The following is a 27,581-nucleotide window of genomic DNA, read 5'->3' on the forward strand; positions in this document are numbered from 1 at the left end:
GACAATTTTTCTTACTTTAAAAATAAAAACTGATATTGATTTATGAAGTTGGGTTTCATGAATGAAACAAATATTTCTACTATTAAAACTTAATTTTGTAATTATTTCAAGAAACTAAAAGCATTAAGAATGTTAAGAATCAGATTTCACTTTACAATAAAAGATGGAGTTCAATGAATCTTTGGAAATTTTCCTAACTGCCCGCATGGCCAGAGATTCTAAAGGCTTTCAAACATGTTAAACTGAGGCAGTAAACGAGAGGAGTTAGTAAGACGGAAAACAGCTGTATACAGCAGCAGGTGTCACTGACAATATTCACTGTGGTGTTATATTCTTACCTTCCTGGGGTTTTTTGTTTTCTAAGAGCAGATCTGAGGATGCTAAAAGAGATCTACCACTATTTCACTTTATTTATCTGGTTCACCCTGCCCTCTAAAAGGCACTTGTGGCAACTGAACCCTCTCTAAGACATTATTAAATAGTCTCTCTTCCTTAAACCTCTTGAGAACATTTTGTTTCAGAAATCAGACCAGAGGTTAAAATACCAAAGAGAGCAGCCATATCTCTCACTTGGCTTCATGAAATATCCTAATGTTTCGTGTTAAGGTTTAAAATTAATCTAAAAACAACTGACTTTCTTCACTAAATTGGAAATACAAGTTTTGTGGAACCACAGATTCTATAGCCCAGCCTAGAGCTTAGGACTGTATCCTGTGACTGTGCAGATTCAGAGGGCAGTGAAGTACTTCTGACGCTGACAGTGATGTGCTAGTAAAGTCAACTGCGGTGGGCATGGTAACGTTAGGCACTGATCCCATCTCACTGTGTTAAGTCAGTCCTCTCAACAGTCCTATGAAGTTGATAGCATTAGCATCTCCATTTTCTAGAATGAGAAACCGAATCACACAGAAGTTAAGTAACTTGCTTAATAAACGTTTCCTTCAACAAGTATGCATCATGATTCTGTAATTATCTGTCATAACATAAACAGAAAGAATAAAAGTTTCCTGGTGGGTTTTATGGGCAGGTTTACTTTATAGCAATTGAGTATTATTGCCTAATTACTGCCAATTTTTGCTGAAGAGAATCAATTACACTTTAAAAAGGATTTAAAACAGGCATGATAGCACAGGCCTTTAGCCTTTAATCCCAGCACCCCTTGGCAAAAGCAAGCAATCTTGTAAATCTCAGTGAGTTAAAGGTCAGCCTGGATGACACAGTTAATTCCAGGCCAGCTAAGGCTACATAGTGAAACCCTTTCTCAAAACGTCGAAACAAAATATTGTCTCAAAAAAGAAAGAAATAAAAGAAGGAAGAAGAAAAAGGATTCAAGTTGAAGAATCCAATTGGATTACTATAAAAATATCTGTAAATTCTTTTGTAATTTAAAGCAAGTCCTACATAAGAGAAGGAAAGGTGGCCTTCCTGAGGCAGCAGTAACCTCACAAATGTTACATGAGCTCCATCTTAGTACTAGCTCAGAAACAAGGAACAGCACAAACAGGATAGAGACAGAAGCAGTATTACTAACTGAAATGAAAACATCCCAAAAGCTAGTATGTTCTTGTTAAACCCCTATTCTGATATCATTTTATTGGACTATCACTGATAACCTGTTTGGTATGAGTTTACCGCACACTTAAAGTGACTTCTACACTTACCTGGTGTACTGTTTAAATGGTGGCAGATATTATAAAATCAAAAATATGAAGCTCATGGACATATGCTACTGAAAAGATGAAGCTTGCAGTGCAAAAAGATACAACTGCAACTTTTAGGAAGAATTATGTCTTCCAAATGTCCACTCATGCAAGCATGCTCAAATATTAAGTGAATGAGAAATGAAGTATCATGTTAGAATTAGGTCAAAAGTTCCTTTTGCTTTAGTGATACGGTTGTAAATGTCTGTTAGCTGAACAAGCCATCTAAGTGAATTTAGAAATTAAGTATTGTACCTGACGGTTTCACAAGTCCCCTCAGTTTGCACACTTTCCTGGCTCTCTAGTCATCCAAAGACCACATGGAAGGTGCAGACCCTACTCTGCTCCCTGCTCTGAGAAAGCCACATACTAATGAGCTACAACAGGCAGCAGTTAAGAAAAAGTTGCATCCTCACACAGCAACACAGCATCCTGGGAATGCCTGACAGTTGGCAGAAGTTCCAAGATCTGATATCCCAGACCACCATTTTAGTCTAATTGTGGAGACATGAGGACTGGGCTAAGCAAAGCATGTGAAGCATTAATATTGATGTAACTAATAACTCAGGTTAGAGTAACAAAGGACAAGCACCCTCCCAATGAAGCCTTAGAGAGGAAGGCCTTTAGCATGGTTCTCTTGGGTCCAGTCCCTTATTCCTCTTGTTCCCCTTCTTTCCTGCTCCATCCTCTCAGCTTTCCCACCACCTTTCAGGTATATCCCTTTCCAAGCCACAAAGCAATCTCAAGTGCGGGAGAGAGGCAGGAGGAGGGACTGCAGTCAACTCAGAAGCATTCCTCTAGCTGTTTTCACAGACTAAACCCCCCATAGGTCATCTTTAAGTCTAGGCTCCACTGCTATATCTTAGGGCAAGAAAGTGTCACCAATCCCCATTCCCTGACTTTTGGCTCAACAAATAAATATAGTAGCTAGTCAAACTAAAACCACAATATGAAATATTAAAATTGGAGTAGAGAAAGACCTAAGAAGCTTTTTTAAAAATTATATACTGAAGTAAATTCTTTTCAAAAAAGGCAATTAATATATTAAAGATATCAGAAAGAAAGGGGAGGGCAGAGAAATAGGTGAATAGAAGCCAACTCTCAATTATCCATGCTAATGGAGAGAGGAAGGAAAGGGAGAGGTCACACAGATTAAAGAAATCCACATATTATCCAAAAAATATTTTAGCAAACACTAGTAAATTCTTGTACCCATTTTTTTTCAGGCCAACTAACAAGTTGTGAGATGAGTTATACGGACTTTCACCTCCTCTCCCTTCCCACCCTCTGACTAGAGATACTCCCAAGCAGCAAAAATGGCTAAAGGTTGGGCAGTATTAGGAAGGTGAGGGGGAAGAGAAGAAGCAAGGGGCATGGTTAATTCATAAATGGAGTATGTGCCCCTGAATAATTGAGAGCGTCAATTTGGAAATAAATACAAGAAAAAGCCTGAAATAATAATAACCTATTTGCATACCTGTAACTTGGTCTTTCACCCAAATATAAGGATAAATTCATTCTTAAAAGGGGAAAAAAGGAAAAGGAGACTAAATAAATGTTATCCTTTAAGAATGACACTGACGCATCAACTTACAACTCATTGCCCCATAATACAATTTGAATGCATCTAAGGTATTCATTGTCTACTTTATCATCTATCGCAGTTTCCTATGACAGCCCCCAAGTTAGAGTGCGGACCCAGTTTAAAGTATTCTGATTCAAAAGTCTGAAGCAAATTCAAAAAGGGACAAATTAAATTTGAAGGTTTCATCTATGCTAACTGACAGTGAAATACTTGCCATCTCTATAGAGAACGTCTAGGTTTCTACCGTACAAGTCTACCACTGAAGAATCTCAAACTACGCTGTTAAAGAGGTGAGTACCCCATTCTGTGTGTTAAGTAAAATGAGGAACAGTGAAGTACAAGAAGCCAACAGACTGTGTAATCAATTCAAATTCTGTCAAATGCCTTATGCCATCACATTATGGTAATGCACTAAGTTCTTTTTCCTTTAGTTTTATATCATATTAAAATGTAAAAGTTAAAACAAATGGAGGATACTTTAACATTTCATGAAATATTTCTATTATCACTGAAAGGATTCCTCCCTAGTCCTTTCTGTTCTTCAGGAGGCAGGCACTCCCTCTCTAGAACTAATGCCTCGTTCTGCTCAAAGTCCTCTACCACCCTGTGCCCAATCTACCAGTTACGATGATCTGAAAACAATCTCATAAGAAGCCTTTATATTTTATTGTGTTTGTTTTTTAAAGTACATTAAGTTATATTTATATTTCTTTAAAAGAACATATTTTATAATTTTTCTAAGTCTTGAAATATCTGAGCCATATAAAAATTATAATGCCTATTTATAAAGCAATATCCATATCAAATACCATTACAAGAAACCTCTAAGCACCTTTCAATTTTAGAGGTAAACTTCATTACTGAGTTGTGCTTCCTGTAGTCTTTGATTATACAGAGATTACCTTGTAATAGGATTTGACCTAAGTACTTTAAGCTTCCCTAACAAAATGCAAAACAAAAACAAAAAGTAATCAATAGAATAAACAGTAATTGCTATGGGCAGGGTCTCTGAGTGTAGAGATATTAAGATAAAAGACTCAGGGACCTGCCACACAAAAGGAAGACTGTCTCAAAACTACTTTATACTACATCATTTAAAAAATCAGGGGTGGTAGACTAATGGCTTACTTATGTGCAATTGTTGTTAACCGTTCATCGTTTACTGCTCTCCGAACTTCAGCACGGTGGCGCTCTGTTGAGATGCTATGAGAAAAAATAGCCATTATAGAACTCTGCCAAGCAGGCAGCTCTTCTCTACACTTTTATTAATGTTTAAGTCAACATCTTTTTGGGGCTGAGGACTACTTTGCCTAATGTGTAGCTTCAAATGTTTCAAATTCATAGGAAAGATTTCATATTGATTCTGTGTAACTGAGGATTATGTATCTGCAAATCCCAGAAAGACAAACGCAGCCCGATATGCAGATTTTCCCGTCTGTGAAAGAACAGGTAAGACTGTACACTTCCTGTTAACTAGCATGGAAACAGGTGCTCAAGGAGCTCCTTATCTCAGGACTGCCAGCAGCAGGAGGAATGAGCACTTAGAAGAAAGTCTTCTAAGGTCTGTTCCTAAGGCTGAAGAGTCTAGTAATTTTATGTTCAATGAATATAATAAAAGCAGTAAGAGTGGCCAGATAATGTTTCTTGTGAGTACATGCAATGAAACGTGACTCAACCTTAGCTACGTGCCTTCTACGTTAGGTTACCAATGGTAAAACTGTACATATCTTAAACACTGATCAATGAAACAATTTTAAAGACATCCATTATATTTATAAATATCCAATAAAGTAAAACCACTCTTCTTACATTCTTTAGTACTTAACGCTAAATTTATAGCATGGATCACAACATTTACGAACTAAAAGCAGAATTTATGAGGAAACATAAATAACAAAAAAAAAAAAAAGACTGAGAATTTACTTAGTTACACTCCTATATTAATATTAATTAATAAGAGCCTCTTCCATTATTTTAACTTCTAAAAATAAAACAAAATTACTTCAAATGTAGAAAGCAAACTTGAGTTAAGCAGATCATTTTTTGAGAAAGCACAAGATATAAAAATGGATCCAGACAAAGCACCGAGGAACCCCTTTCTCTAGAGTTGCTGGGTGAACTCAAGCTCCACCCTCGCTCAGATAAAGGAGTCAGTGATTTCAGGCAGTGACTACATCCTCTAGCACGCTGAGGCATCTGGCCTCCACTCCTCTTTTCCTTCCATTAAATGCCACTCTAAATCCTGCTTTTCAGCTGCACTCGCTCCTCTTTCTTTCTCCTATGTCAAAGGTCCTCCCACCAGGTAACATCTGCCTCAAGCCCTTCGATTGGCTTGTATGACAGAGACTAAGTTTCCCCATTTCCTACAGCAGCAATCGAACAACTGGAATAGAACCTCTAGTACCCAACAAACTGGTCTTCAACTTGAGAGTGAAAAGAAGTAAACCCCACAAATTGAGACTTCTAGTCACATCATCGAAACTTTCATGACAAATTACCTAAGGACTTTTGAGAGTTCTCCAAGAAGATCTTTCTTTTCCTTGGTGAGGTCCCCTTGTGCCCGAAGTGCACTGATAACTCCAGCATATGCCTCCAATTCTAGAAAAAGAAAATTATTTTATCAAGATAAGCCTTTAATTTTGAATAATGTGGCTCTGCAATATTAAGCTTTAGGGTAAGAAATCCCAAATCAACCAAATGCAAAATTTAAAATTCCTTTCAAAAATGTTATCAACTAAAAAGATTAAAGTGTCAAGTTCATCATTTATATTGCTTCGTTATACAATGTCTCTGGGAAGTCAAGGGTATAAAATGCTTAGGAAAGAAAATCTCTAACATATTACTGAAGAACATTTAATCTAGCCAGGAATGGTAGATCTTTACATCTACAAAAACTACCACCCAAGCAAATAAAACACAAAAATCTGCCATCAAAATAACTAATTAGTCTAGTGTGCATGCCTATAATTCCAGCATACACAAGGCTGAAGCAGAAATATGGGGAGTTCGAGGACAGACTGAGACACAGAGCAAGAAACTGACTCAAAGAAACATAGGTGGGAGTGGTGACTCAGCACCTGAGTTTGATCCCCAAAATCTGCTTAACAAAATAAAAGAGAAAGCTGGCAGGTGGTGGCACACTCATTAATCCCAGAACTCAGGAAGCAGAAGTAATCTCAGGTTTTTGAGTTCAAGGTCACCCTGGTCTATAGAATAAGTTCTGGAGAGCCAGGGCTATACAGTAAAGCCCTATCTTGAAAAACGAAAAAAAGATGAAAAAAAAGAGATATGGTAGTATATAGTTGTCACCCCAGTGTTGAAGGAGGCAGACAAGAGGACTCCCCTAGGCTTGCGAGTCATTAAGCCAGCCCAGCCTACTGAACTGAATAAACTCTAGGTGACAGACCTTACCCAAATAAAGAGTTATCTAAAAAACAGATTTTTTTTAAATAGATGATGCCAGAGGAACAACATTTGACGTTGTTCTGTTTTATGCATGCATGTGAAGGAATGTACAAATACACACACACACATGAATGCAAAAAGATACAAGCAGAAACTCAGTAAATGTGGGCTAACTAATGAGATGTTAAGCCTGCAAACTTCAAACTACCCAATACATAAGCAGTAGTCCCATGTGATTCATAGTGTCCTGTTAAAGGGAGGCATTAGGCGACAAAGAGATGGCTCAACAGTTAAGAGTACTTGCTGCTCTTCCAAAGGACCTAGGCTTAAATACCAATATATACATAATGGTCCAGAAGTATCTGTAACTCCAGTTTCCCGAAAACCAACATTCTCTTCTGGCTTCCCTGACCACCATGCACACATGGTGCATAAATGTCACACAGGCAAAACATCCATACATATAAAATAAAAATAAGGAGATCTTATTTTTTAAGGAAGCCTTATACAGAAGGCTGAGTAAATGAAGCAGAAATGTCTAGTTCCACTGAAATAGCCTGAGTGTGAACATCCTGTGTATCGAGTGTGTATGCCCTGGACACCATGCAAAGTATCTCAAAAGACAAAGCTCTGATTCTCCAAAGGCAAAAACTCAGTTCCAAGAAATACATTTCAAGTATGATCAGCCAAGATTACAAAAATGGTACTAGGAATATCCATCTAAGAATCCAGTATATTAAATGCTTATGCCCCAATAAACTATTTATGAAATATTCTATTCAACAAATCAATGTTGAATCCTAATACACATACACTGAAGAGTGTTAAGTTCTGCCCTCAAGTATTTAACTGCAAATGTCTTCAGGCAATTATGATGGTTTGCATATAGTGATAGAGGAACAGGAAAAAACACATCATCTGGTTTGGAAAAACAAGCTTTAATCAGGAAAAGAAGTGTCTATATAGACAGTGGAGGATGAACTCCTGCAAAAGGAATAGAGAGCAAGAGAACTGAAAACGTCTCTCAGTACTTCAGTAACTTCCAGTAACAATAACTACTTTTAGGAGTTTTATATTAAAGGTAGTAAAATTATCCTTAGTTGAATAGTCACTAATTCAAACCAAATTAACAGAATACCAAGGAAACTATATAAATATTTGTAGGTATAAAACAAAGTCCCTATTCTCAAAATGATTAAAATCAAAGTCTACAAAGGATATGTGTAGGTTAGCTAGATGATTGAGTAGACAGCTATATCCTGAAGGCTTTACTTCACACATGTAAGAGAACTGAGTAAAGGGGAGACAGAAGCAGTCTGGGGTCAGACTAAGGAAATCATAACCCTAACCTAAAGAGTTATTTGCTAAAACTCAGTAATTGATTGTAGAAAGATTCTGCAAAATGCTTAAGAGAATGCCAATGCCATAGAAAGAAACAAAAGATCAGAGGGAAAGGGTGGCTTGAGAAAAAGACACTATTTGCATTTCAAGTTTTACTGTATGCTTCTGAGACATGAACCTTGTTTTGAGACTAGTTTAAATCCTGACCCTTTTGCCTCCACCTCCTTAGTGCTGAGATGACATGTGCTACCATGCCTGACTTAAAAACACACAATTACAAAGAAAACATAATTAACTGAGGAAACATTACAGAGCTGGACAAGCAGTCTCAGCAAGTAAAGGAACTTGCCACCAAGCACCGTAGTCTGGCCTCAATCCCAAGAACCCACGCAGAAGAAAGAGAAAACTTGACTCCTGAAAGCTGTGGCCTGACTTCCTCGCATGCCCCAGAGCATGTGGGCAAGATCTTTCGTGCACAGGCACACACGCAAATAAAATAAAACAAATTTATTTAAAACGCATCTTTTTTTTCTCTTTTTAAGACAGGGTCTTACCATGTAGCCCTGGCTGACCTAGAACTTCCTACATAGAGAAGGCTGGCCTCGAACTCAAGAGAACCACCTGCCCCTGCCTCTTGAATGCTGGGATTAAAGGCAGGTATCACCACACCTGGCTAAAATGCAGTAAAAAAATTTAATATGACAAATATTTCTGACATTTCAAGTTTTATTTGAAGCCAAACTAAAAAGCTAGTGCAAATTCCAAAACAGCCAAGACTACACAGAGAAACTATGTCTCAAAAACAAAAAAAATTTTAAAAAAAGGATAAAAAAATGATAAATACACATGAATGCCACAGAAAACAAAAGATGTATCACACTACTTTTATAAAACTCTAAACCAGGTCCATTTAAACAAATCATATTATACTTTAGCCATAAATCCCACACAAGTCAGTTAAGTTAGAGCTCAAAAGTCATAAAAATAAGGCAAGGAAGGGGCAGCCAAAAAGTATCAAGCACTTGCCTGCTACTAGTACTATAAGTATATTATAGACTGTCTAGACCAATTTCTTTTTTTTTTAATATATGTGAATATTTTGCTTGAATGTATGCCTTATACACAACGTGTGTGCCTGGTGCTAGAAGAGAGCACGGATTCCCCAGAGCTGCCATGTGGGTGCTGGAAACTGAACCTGGGTTCTCTAAAAGAGCGGCCATCTCTCTAGTCCCCTAATTTCCTGATAATTGAAATGTTTGACATCTCAGATTGAAACAATTTATAGCTGTTTCTAGAGCAACCAAGTTTTAAGCTAATGACACTTTTTAAAAAGAATGTGCATGTGGGCGGGGAGAAGGAGAGAGGAGAGGGGAGAGGGAGGAGGAGGAGGGAGGAGGAGAGGGAGAGAGAGAGAGAGAGAGAGAGAGAGAGAGAGAGAGAATATGAATGAGGTACCAATGCCATGTGAGTGCAGATGTCCAAAGAGGCCAGAAGAGGCATGAGATACTTGGCACTGGAGTTACAAGTAGTTGTGACTGGCCTGACCTGACTGCAGAGCTCTGGAGAGCCCTTAAGCTAGTGGGTCAAGACCCCTTTGGGGTAGAATATCAGATATCCTAAACATCAATTTTACATTATGATTTGTAACAGTAGCAAACTTAGAGCTATAAAGTAACAATGATCACTACAACATGAAGAACTGTATTAAAGGGTGACAGTATTAGGAAGGTTGAGAACCACTGTTCTAGCTAACAATTCTTAAAGATGGCATCTTCTCTAGACTTTGAACCTCAAAGTCATGATAGTAACCCAATGGGTGAAAGAAATCTTTTGTCAAATTGCTGTCAAGGTCCACCTTCATAAGTGTTACTGGAGAAGCAGGGCACAGGCAGTGGCTATTTTCTTTAGCACAGAAGCAGTACCCAGCATCTCCCACACAGTCTACCTCAAACTACAGACACATTTATTGCTAGTTATTTATTACTTTTTTTCCCTACACCCTAAGTCTTTATTTCTTCAGTTTCTTCTAGGGTATCTTTTTCTATGCAACCTCCTCTTCTAAGTTAAGAACAATTTGATTCTCTTCAGTGAGTCAATCACATGTTTGGGGCAAGGGGAACCCTAATATATAGGTCAATCTGACCCTGAGTTCTGAAAGTCCACCAACACATCTTAGGTAGTTCACCTGTTTATCTGAATATAGTCAGTAACTGAGAATCTGCATGTAAATCCAAGGGTTAAGAATTACTCTCTACATTTTAAATGATGTTAGCACTCTTTGAGCTATGGATGCTGCAACCAGACCCACTGCTTGGCCTGAGAATATATTAGCCCCATCATGGTAACAACACAATGGCACGCATTGCTTTTATAAAGTGGCATCTTCTGGGTAGCTGATAGCTCTTCAGATATAACCTTGGTGGCTTGGGCAGTTTCATGTGCTTTCATTCTTGAACGCTAAAACTTTAACCTCTTGATGTGTGTGATTTTATAGGATTTTAGGGTCAAGTCATTTTCATACATCACCTCAAATCACTTATGGGAAAAGCTAGAGATAAAGTTACTAACTTTATATTAAAACATAAACCCTTGAGTCAAGGCTCCCAAAACCCAGAAACCTCAGTCGAATCTACTGTTTTTGTGATCTATTTATCTAATATTTTTAACTCTGAGAGAAATGGAGTTCAACTTGATAACCAAGAGCAAGTTACATTAGTGCATGTGGACATCTTCAAAATAGTGATAAAAGTTTACATGTAAGCTTTAAAGATTATCCCCCTCAAAGAACCCTCTTCAAATATCTAAGACAAGTTTACATAGTTTGAAATCCTCAATGGGTTATTAGCAACAGATCCACAGTAGCTACAATTTTATCTGATCTACATATAAGAATTTGCAAAGATTTCCTCTGAAGGAAAATACTAGTGGCCTACAAATATGTCTGGAAGAAACTGTTTTAAACACTGCATCATCAGACATCAGCCACAACGAGAGGCTTTTTATTTAATTAATATTCATAACCAAGACACTGATGATCCTTTCCAAATTATCTGTCACTTCTTTCATTTAGTGCAGCAGCCTCAGGCTACAGTAATAAATAAGCCAGGACCCTTATGGTCTAAAACCGCATATTCATGAATATTCATTTGAAACCAAAGATTCAAATGATTAGAGTAACTCTTTTTCTCAATATTCCCAAGAATGGATGTGGCTAACACCACCCTACACACATGGGGAAGACATTAGTTCCTTCCTAATACGCCTTAGCATTAGGGCTTGCTTCTCTCTCTAAATGCTTGTTGACAAGAGCTGCTATGGGTGGAAAAAGAATCATTAATCAAACTTAAATATAAAGGGTATCTTACCAATTACAATAAGAACTAACTAGGTAGCTTGCCTTAACTTAATCCAAAAAAGGCATGTTTCACACACACCCAGTTAGTACTATCCCAACATATGCAAAAAACAAAAAACAAAAACAAACCCAACATTGCGTAGAGCAGCAGTTTTCAACCTGTAACCACAACCCCTTTAGAGGTCAAATGACCTTTTACAGGGGTTGCCTAAGACACAGATATTCACATTAAGATTCATAACAGAAGCAAAATTAGTTAGGAAGCAGCAACAAAATAATTTTATGGTTGGGGGGTCACCACAATGTGAGGAGCTATATTTAAGGGTCACAGCATTAGGTTGAGAAGCACTATGCTAGAAGTCAAATACTGACTATGTGATTTACTGTGAGCACTGTCTTAGGTTTAAAGTTCATATGAAAAATGGGGACCAAAACCAAAGCAAAACAAAGCAAAGCAATTGCTTTGGGGCCTGAATGTCATGTGTGCAGTATAAGAGAAGGCTTCTCATTCGTCATGGCTCTTTGAGTCATCATTCCTCCATGTCATGTACAAATCGTGCTAGGTCCTGGGACACAGTGGGAAAGATGAGGACTATGCCACCAACAATCATGACCCTCACAGAAGAAAAGGGTCAAAGAGAAATATAAAACATCAAAAATAAAACAGGCAGGCATGGCAAAACACACCTGTGGTCCTAGCACTTGGGAAGCTGAGGGAAGGAGAGCCTGGGCTACATGGTAAGAGCCTGTCTCAGAACAAAAGCAACAAAAACCATACCCAATTTTCGAAGAATCCGTTTGCATTCATCCCTGCTGAGATCCAAAAGGGTTGGCCACACAACAGGCATTGGTGCTTCTGTTTGGTAGCCCCAAAGAGCTTGTTCTCACTGCGAGAAGAGAAACAAATTGAATTGCCAATGATATATGCAAGGATCTGGAAATCCTTCGCTTGGCTACAGGGATTGAAAAGACAACTCATTAGCATTTTCACACTCCAGCTCCTGACAAACGAAACAAACCACAACTTGAGAACACGCTGATCCAGCTCATATTAACAGGGGAGAATGGGTTTTAAAATCAAACACTTCTTGGTTCCAGTTCCAGCTTTTCAACATACTTAGTTGTTTCATCCTAGTGAATTGGCCTGTCTGAACCCAATTTGATACCTTTATTTAAAAAGAAAGTAATCCCACCCAGTTTGTTGTAAGTACTCGAGAACAGGGGATGCCAAGTTCTTTCATAGTGGCTGGCATATGACTTGCCAAACAGATTCTACCACCTATGCAACCTTGGACAAGTGACTTGACAGTTTCCTTAATAATAAGTTACAATATAAAATAAGCAAAGGGTAGAGCATGTTATTTGGATAAATAGTAACTCAATAACTCTTTTCTCAAGTTTTGGCATATCCACCAGTTACCAAAAGTCTAAAAGCCTGAAATTTCTCACTGTGAATTCCTTGGTCACACAGAACCTGTAGTTCTCACACTACAGGTTGAGAACTCAGTAGATTTTCCTTAACATCTGTTAAACTGATAAATGGATGGTCAGCAGGAGAGTAGAATGAATGAATGAATGGGCCAGCCTAAGAGTCAAACACTAAACCGACATAACTCTTCTATTGAGTTCCAGGCTCTGGGTTGCTAACTCCAACTCTTGGCCTCAAGTGGAGCCCCCTTCCCCCTACTTCCCATCGTCCTCTGAGCTCAGAACCAACCCTGAGCAAGCCGAACAGGACGGCGCGCCCCAGCTGGCAGGATGACATAAAGAAAGGGGGTGGAGAGGAGGAAGGGGCAGAGCCAAAGGAATCCGCTGGCTCCCCAAGCCAGTCCCCGCCTCCCGGTAGAATCTCGGAGGCGGCCGGCGACTGCCCGAATCAGGCACCACGTCACGGCATCCCAAAGCATCCCCTCCAAGGAAGCCCACGGCGGGGCCGCACAGCAATGGAAAGCCGGGCGACAGCAACCGGAGCATGCTCCGGGAACTGGGGTCGCACCGACTACGTCCCCCGCTCAAGTGTCAGCAGGCAGCCCGCCCCGCCCCCTCTCTAAACACGCACTCACAGCACCACAACAAGAGCAGCCCGCCCGGCTCCTCGCCCGCGCGGCTCAGAGCTGGTTCCAATGTCAAGCCCGCGCCCCCGCGGCCAGCAGCCGGTCTCGGGAACCCTGGCCAGCGTCCGCGCCTCGCGCACTCCTCAGCAGAGAGGACAACGGAGAAAAAACAGGAGAGCGGACAGATAGCCAGACGGTCCAGAGTCGCCTCGGGGCTCCTAGACCTCAACCTCCGGTGTCCCATCACCAGGCGTGCCGGAGTCCCCCTCAGTCCACTTGAGGGAGCCCGGCGATCCCGTTAGGAAACAACGGAGGATGGGGCTGACCGCCTCAAGCCAGGCTCCCCATGCCTGGCCAAGCGCTCCCCTACCCTGGATAGCCTGCCAGCTTTTCCCAGGATCCTGCCTGAGAGACACCCACCTGCCCGGCCTTTCGGGGCTCATCTAAAAGGCTCCTCCGCCAAGACTAGGGGACACCAGGAATTAGGTTTGTTTGCGGTGCCTCAGAAGGGGCAAGATGGCGACAGATACGAGAGCGCAGGCGCAAGCGCGCGCGGCTCGACGGGAGGTGTAGTTCGCCTTTCCCGCCTTTTGAGAAACGAGCACTCAAAAGCCTCCATTCGTCCGGTCTCTTCAGCTCCGCGTTTTGAAAGGAAAGGGCGGATGGCGCGGGGCCTGTTGGGAGTTGTAGTCCTAGTTCAACCTCGCTCCTCTTTCTCTCACTGCTTGCTGGTCACATGCGCAAAGAAGTCTGGGAGTGTAGTTCCTTTAGGCTTCTACATTACCCTCCAGTCTCTAGCTTCGCGCGCCTATCCTCCGGCCTTTCTCAGCCAATCAGCTGCTCTTTCAGCTATACGTGTAGCGTCACACGTAGCCGGCAAGATGGCGTCAGTAATAGGATCTGAGCTTCGACCTTTATCAAGGGATGAAAAGAACACAGCTTGGTACCTGATGCCCGGTTGAGGATTAAGATCTGGTTCCTTAGACGCTTGGAAGCAGTCATCAACGTCCTTCAGCCACCCAAACGACAACTCAAGAGAGGTTTTCCACTACGGAGAGAGAAGACCTCACAGTGGCCGGTACACCCTTCTCAGTGTTAGGAGTTGCAAGTCGAGGAAAGGAATCCGAGCGGCCTCGGCTTGGGGTTACGCCTGTATGAAGTAGGAAAGTAGTGCTGTCTCGTGTTATATCTGTCAAAGGGAAGAGGGATTTACTTGAGGCACTACGACTTGGTAGGCTCACGCTCGGCCTTTGTTATTATTTAACCACACAATGTTGTGGAGGTCTTGTGCCCCTATTTTACAGATCGGTAGGGACCCAATTTCTAGTATTGTAAATCTCATCAAATTTTGTGGTGTCCTCCCTCTAAATGAAGAACTCTGGTAGCATCAGATGCAATGAAAGTGTACAAATCTAAAGGAATTGTTAGTATATATTCTGCTGTTAGCAAATTCCCGTGGGTAACCACTGGAAGGACATCTAGCTCAATGATAGATTGCTTGTACAATACGGGCAAGACCTGAAGCCCTGAATTTGATTCACTAAGGAGTGTGGGATGGACACACGAAAAAACTACCCTGTTTTTTGATAGCGTGGATGAAAGCTCTTTTCCTAGTTCACAATGAATTACATTTATAATCCCAGCAGTGGGGAAGTGGAAAAAGGAAGATGAGGAATGCAAGGTCAGACTGGACTGCAAGAGGCCCTGTGACAAAATAAATAAGTAAATAAAAATTTAAAAATTTAATAAATTGTGAACCACTGCATAACTGTGAGTCTATTTGTGCTCCTAAATGGAGCTGTAGGTTAGTCAGAAATAAAACAGACCATTTCCTATACATGTCTCCTATTGGACACCCTATTTTAAGGTCAGTTTCTGAAGAATACCTTATAAGGTGGTAAATTATGTTTTCTCAAGACAGGGATCAAAGGTGTGCACCACTACCACCTGACTGGTAAATTAAGTCTCAATAGGAGACTTTGTAATTTAACAGACAGCCTTTGATTTGACCCTTGCAGCAACTCCATGAGACAGGTGTAACTAAGCTTTACCACTCTAGGGATGGAAAAGCACAGTTGTTCAGGAACTGGTGAAAGGAGTTCACATAGTAGAACCCTGTCTCAAAAGAAATGGCTCAGTGGTTAAGAGCACTGGCCTTGCTCTTCCAGAAAAGCTGGGTTCTATTCCCAGCACCCACATGGTGGCTCACAACCATAAATTCAGTTACAGGAGTACCTTAAGCCCTGGACATATGTAGTATACAGACATGCACACAGGCAAAACACCCAGACACAGAAAGTAAATCTTTTAAAGAAGACAACAAAAACTTGACTTTTACAGTAAGTCAAAAATAAGTGACAAATTGTTGGAGTTGATTCTCCATTTCTTACGTAAGTCCTTACAACTGTCAGGAATAAGCCTAGTTAAAAATAAGTCCCTGATACAGGTTAAAAAGCATCCCTAAGGTCCCACATAACTAGATGATAAAAGAAGGATTTCAGTTCTGGCAGCTTGGAGTTCAGCAAGTAAAGACAGGTGTCTTGCAAGCCCTGTGACCTAAATTCAATCTGGAGTGATAGTGGGAGAACTGGCTTCACAAAAGTGACCTCTGACCTCTAGCTTGTATGCACACACAATGAGGAAATTCTTTACTTCCTAGAAATGTGGGCAGCTCAGTCCTAGAGTCTACCTTCAGCCAGCAGTACCTCACAAGCTTTAATGTTAGCAGGAACAAATGGAGAGAGGTCCTGGTAGAATGCAAATTTTTGGTTCTGTAGTTTAGGGATAGCACCAGTTCCTGTTTCTAAGGAACTCCCAAGTCTCATTGCTGCTGGCATGACATACCATGTTACAACTTCCCCTTTCTCCTTGCCATTTTCATTAGTTGGGTTTTTGTTTGTTGCTGTTGTTTGGAGTCAAGGTCTCACCATGTATCCTAGGCTAGCCTCAAAATTGAGATCCTACTGCCTCAGCCTCCTGAGGATTACAGGTATGAACCAAAGTCCCTAATGACCTCTCTCTTAAGGATCAAGCTCAAACTACAGTTCTCCCCTATATCACGTGAAATCCTGGCCCTACCAGTCCCATGTCTGTTCCCACACTTACCATGTTAAACAGCAAAAAAAAAAAAAAAAAAACCCAAGTTACGGTCATTTGAAAATTCCCAAACTAGAAAACAAGCTCTCTATGGAGAGGAGCCAACCAGATATATTCATTTTTTTGTGTGTGTCTGGTACACAAAATAATAGCTATATTAAAAATAATTGCTAAGACATACACATGGCTTTTTCTATTCTAGTTGCTTTTCCATGTATCAGCTTCCTTAATCCATACAATTACCAATAGTATGTAGTAACTATTACTCATTGTTCTTTAGAGGAACAGAACTGATAGAATGAATAAATCAATGTATATATTTATATAGATGGGATTTATGAGAGTGGCTTACAGTTTGTGGTCCAACTACTCCAACAATGGCTATCTTCCGACAGAAGGTCCAGGAATCCGGTCATGGTTCAGTGTGGATGTCTCAGCTGGACTACTTTAAAATGTGGATGTCTTCAGTATACTTTAAAATCCTGAGGAAGTAGGCTGTAATGCCAGTGAAGGAATAGACTTGCTAGAAGAGCAAGCAGGGAAAGGAGCAAGCTTCCTTCTTTCTGTCCTCTGTATGGCTGCTAGCGGATGGTGTGGCCCAGGTTAAAGGTAGCACTTCCCACCTCAGTAAATATAGCTATTGTATTAATATAGTTAATATAGCTATTATTTAACCTCCAGATTAAAAGTGACTCTTCCCACTTCCAGTGATCTGGTTAAGAAAAAAAATCCTTCACAGGCGTACGGAGCCACTTGGGTTTTAGTTAATTCCAGACATAGTGAAGTTGACAACCAGGAAGAGCCATCAAGAAACCATGTTTGTGGATGAAGAGAACAAGGCACAAGTTCGATACCATGCATAAGATAACAGGTTAGTAAAGCAGCAAAGCTATGATTTCAGATGAAGTAACTTCCAAGGAAGAAACAAGACCTGCTAGACCTTAGTGATCACAATGACCTAGTCTGGGAGAATGCCTAGGGGTAGATAAAATATCTGCCTTCGCTATCCCTTGCTTAACTAAGCAGCTAAGTATCAAAGCTGACTTCATCAAGGTAAGAGGCCTACCATGAGGCTAGACATGGAGCTCAGAAGCTTAGAGCACTTGCAACTCTTGTAGAGGACCACGGTTTGATTCCCAGTACCCATGTGGTGGCTCACAGCTATCTATAACTCCAGATCTGGGAAATCTGATATCCTTTTCTGACCCTAGGCACCAGACACACGTGATTCATGTACATGCATGCAGGCAAAGCACTCAAACTCAAAATAAATTAATCTAAAATGGGGAGAGATTGTCTTTTTAATTATGTGTGTGTGTGTGTGTGTGTGTGTGTGTGTGTGTGTGTGTGTGTGTGTGTGTGTGTGTGTGTGTGTGTGTCTCTGTGGGTTTTTTACATGAGTGCGGTACGAGGGGGGACCAGCAGAGGGCACGGCGCCCCTTGGAGCTGGAGATACAGGTAGCTGTAAACTATCAGACAAGGAGCAAGGAAACTGAATTCTGGTCCCCTTCAAGAGCAAACACTTAAATGTTGAGCCATCTCTCCAACCCCAACATGGCTCACTTCTGCATTTAAGGAGAAAAGAGTCCAAAGAAGTAATGCCAGGACCGGGCCTTCTGTTTACTGTACTTTTCACTGCAACGCTGCCCTTAGATTCTTACCTTGATGTTTGCCACTCTAATGCAGCCAAGAGATATACTGAAAACTGGACTATTGAGACCAAAACAAAATAAGTAAACTATGGGATAATAGATCAAGGTAAGTGGCTTTGGGGACTGAAAAGAAAGGAAACAAGATAATTGATAATTATAATTAACATTCCTGGGATCAAATAGTATCCAACATCTTCAAACAATCTAGAGTGGCCAACATTTTGTTGAAGTTACCACTGCTTGCAAGCAGACCAGCTAAGTTACAATTCTAACATCTCCTAGACCACTGCCACCTCTTGCCCTGTCTTAATGTCTGTCCAGCCCTTAGCTCAAGTGTGCTGCCTCCCTTGAAGTCCTTCTCCCTTCTCTGGAACTAAGTAACAGCCAGCGTTCATCCACATGTCCAGAAGCTTCCTCAGGCCCTAGCTTCAACCGTCAAGCAAAGCTGCCCTGTCCAGTCTGCCACTCTGAGGAAGATCTTTGATGGTCAGTCTACTGTCATGGGCTTCATCCATCCCATTGTCTCCTCTTCTCTTGCACCATTGTAAAAGCCTTTTGTCATTGCTGCTGGCCAGGTCCTCACTTCTGTGACCATATCTTCCACTTCATTCTTCCAAGCTATTTCACTGAAACCAGAGACCAAGCTATTCCACGTTCTCGGGTTTCTTATTCCTTCGCCCTCACCAAACCTGTTCAACTTCAGTGACATTTGCAGGCTTCCAGTTTGATTCTGCTTCCTTCTCCTGTTTTGACTGTCTACCCTGAACTACACATCACTCATTTCAAGCTCAGTCTTCTCGCCAGCTTCCATTTGTCTCTGTCCTGTCCACCAGAGACAGCCTTACATACTTTCACCAGTTTGTTAACCATTAGTGCTTAATGAATTCTCACAAAGCCCAGTCTTGAACAATAAGTATGTTGTTTTAATTCAACTTTTAGTTCGTAAAGAGTCACAAGTTACTTAGCTGGGTGATTTTTGGGGGGAGAGGGGAAGGGCAAGGTTGAGAAAGGGTCTCATTCTTATACTGTAGGCTTGCCTCGAACCCACTACACAGCCAGGCTGGCCTAGATCTTTTGGCAGTCTTCCTACTTCAGCCTCAAGTGGCCTGATTACAGGCACAAAACTGGCAGCTGGATGATCACTGGCCATTTTTGAAAATACCAACTTCCATGGTCCATAACTATTTACATCCTGGTTACCAGCCAAAACAACTCACATCCCTCCCACACGCCCCATTCCTCCACTCAAAATTTCCAGCTTCATTATAGAAACAGGTTTCTGTGTTTGGTTCCTTTTTTCTCCCCCCCTCTCTTTTCAATTAAATAAATAAATGAACTTCATGTATGTGTGTGTGAGTTTGCCTGTGTGTGCACACATGAGCACCATATTCACACACATGTACTGGCACGTGGAGATATACTCACAACTTTTGGGAGTAACTCTTCACCCTGAGTTCTGGGGGTCAAACAAAGTTCCTTGGCCATATGTAGAACATGTTACCCTCTGAGCCATCTTGCCAGCCCAACCTTACTCTTGACCACATTTTGTCATCCTAATCCGATCTAGCTACATTTACTCTCAAGGTAGCAAATTGTTCTCCCTGTGTGTCTAATGGTCAATGACAGCAACAGGTGTAGAATGGCAACCACAAACTTCCATTCCAAACTGGGGAAAAAATGAAGACCAATGGCACAAGCCATAATACAACCGGAGGAAAACCAAATTAGGATTGCCACGCACCAGCCCTCCAATTATTTCTCTGACCGAGGCTCGGGTGTTTGATCTTAGCGTGAGTCTCTACAGCCCCTGACCCCACCCTCAGGACTCTGAATCTGCTTTCCCGCCCATTCTTTTCTAGTTTAAAACAAAACAAAGTCATTTTCAAGCCAAATAATTTTTCACTTGGTTCCTACTCATCAAAGCTCAGGAGTCCAAAGGCCTATTTTCATTTTAACCATCCTCTGTTTCTTTTCATCTAAATTTGTAATATATGATTCTTAATTTATTTCTATTTCGTGTGTGTTGGTGTTTTGACTGCATGTCTGTCTGTATGAGGAAGTCAGATCCCCCGGAACAGGTGTTACAGTCAGTTGTGAGCTATCATGTGGGGGCTGGGAATTGAACCTGGGTTAAGAGACATCTGTCCAGCCCCGTGATTTTTTTTAAATGTTTAAAAGTTTCTAAAGAATTGTATTCTCCCTTATATGTTTGATTAATTAAAAGCCACATCAGCAAGCTTTATCCAAGGAAACCCTTCCCTGTTGTAGTCTTTCTGTTAGAAAGGTTTGCTGTGGGATAATCAACTTAATACTCCCAGATTTATATTTACTTATTGAGAACAAGGGTCCTATCTAATTCAGGCTAGCCTTCAGCTGGTTGATGTGGCCAAGCGTGACCTTGAACTCCTGATCGGCCTGCTCCATCTCCCTATTTCCTGGTATGCTCCACCACCCTGAGCTTCTATTGCTTTTAAAGATGTTGACGTATACTGTTGGGATGTTTAAAGGAACTGTTGTCTGTTGAAGCACCATGGTGAATCTGAGCTCTTTATAAAGGGTTTTATAGTCACCTTTAACTTTGTCTTTAGACTTTGTTACCTGATAGAGCCCAAGTTTCACCTCTATCTGCAAGCTGTTTAATTTTAACATTATTTGGCATCTGCAAAAACTAGGGATGAAAAAACAAAACCTTTTTATTTTCAAAATTATCTTAGTCCAGGTCTCTTGGTCTTGATGGGTGGTTCTTTACTTTTTCAAAAAGCCAGGTCTTGCTTGTAACGCTGCTTGGAAAACACTAGCGAACATATGAGGTACCTTTTTAGTTTCCCTGACATCCCTGGTAACCACTAAAATTTCTTCTGCTATGTATTTAAGATTCACATTCATCCCACTTCCAGTAAGATTTTCCTCATTTCCTTTATGCTCTCACAGATGCCTTGCTGTAGAAACCTCAGGCTTCTGCTGACAGCCCTTTTGAAGCCTGTTAGATCAGCACTAATACCAGTCCCCAAAACACACTTACAATTCTGGTATAGCATCCTACTCTGAATCCCAAAATTTGACCTGCTGATCAACTACTACATAACATCACCACAAAAACTTCTGGCTAAAAACAGTAAGATTTATTTTCACTCATGAATCTGCAATGTGAGTAGGACTTGGCAGGAACATTAGCCATAGTTGGAAAGTACAAATTGTTATGATCACACCCAAATTTAAACTCAGTTCCAACTCTTAAAACAAATGCTTTTCTTACTGTATCAGTATGATACCGTTGTCCAAGATGGATGAGTATTAAATTTAAAACCCACAGTGATCGGTGTGCAGAAGAGTTAAAGGAGAAGGGACGAGTATGAAAACAAACCACATAATGGAGCGGCCACAGCTCCATTAAAAACAAAATCTGCTGAGGCTGTGCACAAGAGTTTACGCCTTATCCTCGGGAGGCTGAGGCACATCGATCTCTGAGTTCCAGGACAGCCTGGTCTACATAATCAATAATCTTGAACCCCTGGTCGCCCTGCCTGTTGAATACTGACTGCAGGCTTGGGCCACCATCCTTGGCTTGCAGTCATACAGTTTCATTTTGTTTGAGTTTTAAGATAGGGTCTCATTTAGCCCATCTAGCTTTGGCCTTACTACAAAGGTGAGGATGACCTTGAACTGGTCTTCCTGTTTCTACTTCCTGAGTGATATTACACTTGTGCCACAGTGCCATCAGCTTTATGGGATAGTGGAGAGCCAGCTCAGGACTTCATGCATACTAGGCAAGCACTGTACTAACTAAGCCACACACCAGCCCCCAAATGCACAAGGTCTGGAGGAAAAGGACATAAATATTAGCAACCTCAAAAAGCAAAGTTGGGGACACTAAATCTTAGTAGTCCTCGCTGGGAGTGCTGGTCAGAATAACAATGAGAGCATTCTGGAATGTCAGAAAGCAGATGAACAACCATGGAGGAAAGCCTTAGATGGTCACCAAGGTGCTGTCTCTGCCCTAACAGTTTCTAGGTCTGTGACTCCACTGTACCTCATGACAGAGTACCAGACTTAGTAACACGAATCATTGCCATTTAAGCCACAGTGGACGCCATGGCAAAGCACTGTCTGTGCTCTAGACCATGACTTGACACTGATGAATGGCTCGATTATCCGACAACCTAGGAAGATTGCAAATGAAAATAGAAACAAAGACATAGTCTCACACATTCAGTTTTTTTACCTTACTTCATTTTAGGGGGAAAAAAGAAAAAGGATTTTTTGAGGTTCTCACAAGTGCTAAAATGCCTCAGGTGAGGGACTGATGATAGTCTGCAATTATCCAAGGCGAGGTCCAAGGTGGTTCCTAAAGATGGAAATAATAACCCTGTCAGATGTGGAAATCAGCTACCATGGGGGAGGGGACGATAAATCCAAACATACTATCCAGCTTGTCTTCACCTCAGAGAGTTTCCAGCTGCTCATGGCGTTCTGCTGTGACTTGCCAGAGATGAAATGAAAAAAAAAAAAAAAGACTCCACTGGAGCCAGCTGGAGGAAGGGCTTGAGGCATATTCTCTTTCAAGAAGTGCTGAGAACTTGTGAAGTCTGCAGAGAAATATAGAAGGTGTCCTTTTTCTTGTCAGTTCCAATTAAGGTCTTTCCCTGGCAAATCCCAGAGTACACCGTTGTTTCCTGAGTGCACTAGTGAAGATCAGATCAGGCCCCACTTGGGTTGAAAGGGCTTTGTTGTGATACCGTGGGCTTTAAGCTTGTCACTTTAAGGTCAGTGGTTCAAATCCATGCCTCACTGAAGGTTATGGTAATAAAGGAACACAGGCTTATGGTGAGCCCAGGGAATGTGTATTGAGACTTGGTTGTGGGAAGGAAATGAACCACATAATGTTCAATTGAGTATGTGCAAACACACACATATGTGCGTGCACACATGGCCTGACACATCACGAGGCAATCAGTGGTAAGCAGTTCTTTCATTCAGCAGATCACAATGAGATTGACAGTGGAGCCTATGACCTTGGGAGCTTGGAATCTGTTCAGAACAATGAATCGTTGCACTAATGAGGGGCAAGTTGGATCTGAGAAAGCATAGCATGGGCATTTTGACACAGCACCCGCCTCTGCTTTCTACAGCAGGCCTTGCACCTCCCGCTCGTTCTTACTCCACCAGCAATACCTTTGTCCTTTCCCTCCTCCCAAGTCCTTATCTTTCTAAGTGTAAGAAACATCACATATTAGTCTTTCCCGTCTTACAGAGTAAAACGTACTGACAAGGTGTTCAAATCATTTTATCTCTTCCACCTTGTAAGACTTCCATGGAAATGTTTCTCACACACACAATAAATCTTTCGTTTATATGAAATAAGTAAGTGACCTACCCACTTCCCTCATTTTCTTTGCACTGGTTCTTTTAAAAGGAACCAAAAGACTCCAAGGTCAGAGCCCAGCCAGTGGGGAAAAAGACAGAGTCATCACCTGCATCAGACTCAAAGCTGGGTGACCTTCCTGTCCAAGTGTACTTGCTAGCCTGGATATGCACTGGTCTGCTCACTTTGAAATTCTTTTTGCACCATGTACATGCAGTACCGACAGGTCAAAAGAGGACATTAGATCCCCCTGAAACTGGCATTCCAGAGGGTTGTGAGGCACCCAGTGTGGGCACTGAGAACCAAACTCAGGTCCTCTGCAAGAACAGCAAGTACTCTTAAACACTGAGTCATCTCTCCAGTCACTGAACAGTTTTCTAAGCACAAATGAGGAGTAGGAAATGGTTGTGGAAATCAAAAGAGATATCTGAATTTGGACCCAAATCCTTCCATTTTGAAGGCTTTTTTAAAGTTCTATCACCTCTCTTGTGCCTTACTTTCCTCTATATGAAATTTTCTGTGCTGGGATTATATTCATTGAAGCTAAAACTAGACCACTGAATTACACAGTGCCTGCCCTCCTGATGTGTAGATGTTTCTTCTGAAATTTAAACATTCCATCTTAGAGGGCAACTTCTTGACATAGGATGTAAAGGAAAGTTAAATATTTTATGACAAGATGTTTCCAAGAAGGTAAAACAACAGGATGTTCTAAGAAGAGGTAAAATATTCCTTCCTATAGAGATGAAATGTAGCAACTCAAAATAACTTCAGGAAGTCCCTGAAACTGACCAAATTCACTAGGCCCCTCCTTCCCTAAGAGTATATAAGCAGTAAAGACTGCTAAGAGGGACTCTCAGATAGGCCAAGCTCCAAATGGACTCTCAGCCAAGTCCAAACCACCTAGAGGAAGCAGAGACTGGACTAACACCCTGAAAGAGTAGAGAACAACAGAATTGACAAAAGAAACAAAATCCAACCAAGCTATCTAGAAGAGGCTCACAGTGCCTGTAGTTGTGTAGTACACTCCAGGTCTCCAGCTTTTTAAACTGTTGCCCATGCATGGGTGGGCATGGGTGATACCGTCACTTCTGTCCCTGTAAGTTAACCCTCAGCTAAGATTTTTGTAAGTAACCAATAAAACTTAATGGTTCATGACGTTGGACTTTGATGTTACCCTTACTTTGGTCTGCCATCAGCTCTTTACCTGAGGTAAGTAAACATTTGTTCATGTCTCCTCAGGAATGGTGTCGCATAACACCTCTATGTGGGATTTAAAAGGAGAAAACGATATCCCGTGATAAACCATGTAAAGTTCCTACCTCAGTAATTGGTACAAGGTAGATTATTCGTGGGGAAGTGTTGATTTATTCACCGATCTATGAAATCCAGCTTAGTGTTTGGTATGTGTCCATCTCCCTCCCTGTCCATTCTTCGTCTCTCTTATTTCTTTCCTTCATTCCATAGCTTTAGCTACTTTAATTCCATACAGCCTTGTGCCTTTTCCCTAGGTCTTTAGACGTGTGTGTGCCCCGGCAGGTGAAAGCCAGAGTTGGTACCACTTGTCTTTCTGTACCACTCCCCATCTTAATTTGAAACTGACTCTCACTGAGCCTGGAGCCCACCAATTCAGATAGACTGACTGGTCCACAAGCCCCAGAGATTCCCCTGTCTCTGCCTCTCTCCCCCATTCCAGGATTACACACATGTGCCACCATGATTCACTTTTTAATGCGCATGTTGGGGACAGAACTGGAGTCCTCATGTTTGTGCAGCAAACACTGAGTCATCCAGAACCCCCTCAGACTTCTCCAGGGCAACTGCTCCTCTAACTCATCCCCTTATGTAAGAGGAAAATGTCTCAAGGGATCATCTCAAACAAGCCTAGCTAGGGATTGTTTTAGGGAAGGCATCTCCTGATCGATTGTCTAATTGAAATAACACTTAATCCTGCTTTCCAGGAGACAGACGAACATGTCTTATCTTCCTGCAGCATAGTGCTGAATGATGGCAATAGCAAGGAATAAACCTCCCTACAATTAAGTGGTTCGCAGTTGATCGCTGTCCATCCAGCCCAAATGCTCAGAGCCTCTAATTCCAGATGTCTTTGTTCCACTTCCAGCCTAGCCAGACCAGAGAACATTCATATAATCCCATGAGAACATTCTTATTCCCCAAAGTGTAACCTGATATATCTTTTTCTGCTGATCTGATTACAGAGTAAAATGCTTTCCTTGGAAAATATGCACAAGTGAAGTTTTCTTTTCTCTCTTTTTCCCTGCCCCCCCCAAGTATAGAAGGCTCTAGAAAGTGAGAAAAACCAAAGCCAGAAGGAAAAAAATCTGTTGTACTGCAGTCAATGAAGAACACATGTAGTCGACATAACAGATGTCCTAGGTTTAAAACCTTAGAGCCTACACCATAACAGACTATCTACATCCTTGAATTGATCTTTGGAAAAGAAACAGAACCAAGAAAATAGATAAAGGACTAAGGAAATAGATGACTCAGTGGGTAAATTTACTGTGCAAGCATGAGGACCTGAGTTCAAATTCCCAGAATCCACATAAAAGCAGGACAGAGTTGCACTCACATCTGTAATCCCAACAACCCTATGGCAAGATTAGAGGCAGAGAGAGGAGAATCTTCTAAAGATACACAACGGCAAGCAACAGGGAGACTCTGCCTCAAACAAGGTGGAAGGTGGACTGGCACCAGAGAATGCACTCTGATTTACACACACACACACACACACACACACACACACACACACACACACACACACACACTCAAGTGCATATGAGCACACACACACACACTTGATATATATATATATATATATATATATATATATATATATATATGTAAGGAAATCTGAGAAGCCACTATAGCCTGTGTCTTTTGTAACAGTTCAGAATTGGAAGTAATTTAAAACCTCAATACAATTCGTCCACCATTCTTTGAAATCCAAATTCAGGGCACTGGGGTTACAGAGATACTGGTGAAACCAGACTTTTTGTCTATCGTTCTGAGCTCTGTTATTGGGAAAAATCATAATGTTCAGCTATGGACACACAACAACTGTGACTTAAGATGTATGGAATTACTTTAAGAATTCGGACTTTGGGGTTGGGGATTTAGCTCAGTGGTAGAGCGCTTGCCTAGGAAGCGCAAGGCCCTGGGTTCGATCCCCAGCTCCGAAAAAAAGAACCAAAAAAAAAAAAAAAGAATTCGGACTTTGGGGCTAGAGAGAAGGCTCAGAAGAGAAGGCTCAACAGTTAAGAATGTGTCCTGCTCTTATAGATGGCCCAAGTTTTGTCCCCAACACCCAAGTTGGATGACTCCCAACTGCCATAACTCCAACTCTAGGGGACCCGACACTCTTCCGTCCTCCAAGGCACCTGCTCTCACATGAACAAGCCTATACACAAAGACACACATTCATTTTAAAAATGAGTAAAACTTTAGCAACAACAAAGAATCCAGACATCCACAGTTGTGGTTACAGCTAAGGAAATGCTGATCCAAAGGTAGAGGGAAGCCCATATCAATGGAGCCCCCAGACAGACATACCAGCGGAATTCAAGAGTACCCACATTGCATAAAAGGGGTCTCAATAGGCGAATTGGTGGAGATGACTTAAAAAAAAAAACACTGTAGATTGACAGCTAAATGTCTGGCATCTGTCTGAAAGCCACTAATGATCAGAAGACTGCCCCCATATAGCCCTGCTATTTTTTGTTTGTTAAGACTGGGTCTCACTATGTAGCCTAGGCCGGCCTCAGACTCAGGTCGATCCATCCCAGCCTCCTGAGAGCTAAGATTACAGGGATGGGACACCCCTAAGCAGAGCAATGCCTAGGTTCTACCCCAGGTTCTGTTCTTAGCCAGATGTGTGATCACTTGGGTCATTTGTGGGCCTCAGTGGGTCAGGAGAAGCCCTTCCTTCTGCAAGCGCCACACCTCTCTCACAGATCTGAAACTTGTGAATTCCTTCTCACTCACCAACCTGAGGCTCCCAGAGAGGAGTG

At 41.4% G+C, this 27,581-nt stretch overlaps 1 protein-coding gene across 11 annotated transcripts in view; it reads right to left on the reverse strand.

Annotated features, from left to right (window-relative positions):
• Positions 1–13,959, reverse strand: part of Emsy (EMSY transcriptional repressor, BRCA2 interacting) — a 68,175-nt gene extending 54,216 nt beyond the window's left edge. For 9 of the 11 annotated variants that reach the window (XM_032893003.1, XM_032892993.1, XM_032893000.1 and 6 more), the window contains exons 1-5: positions 13,861–13,959; positions 12,165–12,273; positions 5,784–5,883; positions 4,414–4,488; positions 3,178–3,219 (exon numbers count right to left, since the gene is read on the reverse strand). In XM_032893003.1, the coding sequence (XP_032748894.1) occupies positions 3,178–3,219; positions 4,414–4,488; positions 5,784–5,883; positions 12,165–12,234 (287 nt within the window). In that variant the 5' untranslated portion in view covers positions 12,235–12,273; positions 13,861–13,959. The remainder of the gene's footprint in view (positions 1–3,177; positions 3,220–4,413; positions 4,489–5,783; positions 5,884–12,164; positions 12,274–13,860) is intronic. The other 2 variants (XM_032892995.1, XM_032892996.1) reach the window with 2 other exon arrangements.
• Positions 13,960–27,581: the final 13,622 nt, after the last annotated feature.

Source organism: Rattus rattus, chromosome 2 (genome assembly GCF_011064425.1).
Source record: "Rattus rattus isolate New Zealand chromosome 2, Rrattus_CSIRO_v1, whole genome shotgun sequence".
NCBI lineage: Eukaryota > Metazoa > Chordata > Mammalia > Rodentia > Muridae > Rattus > Rattus rattus.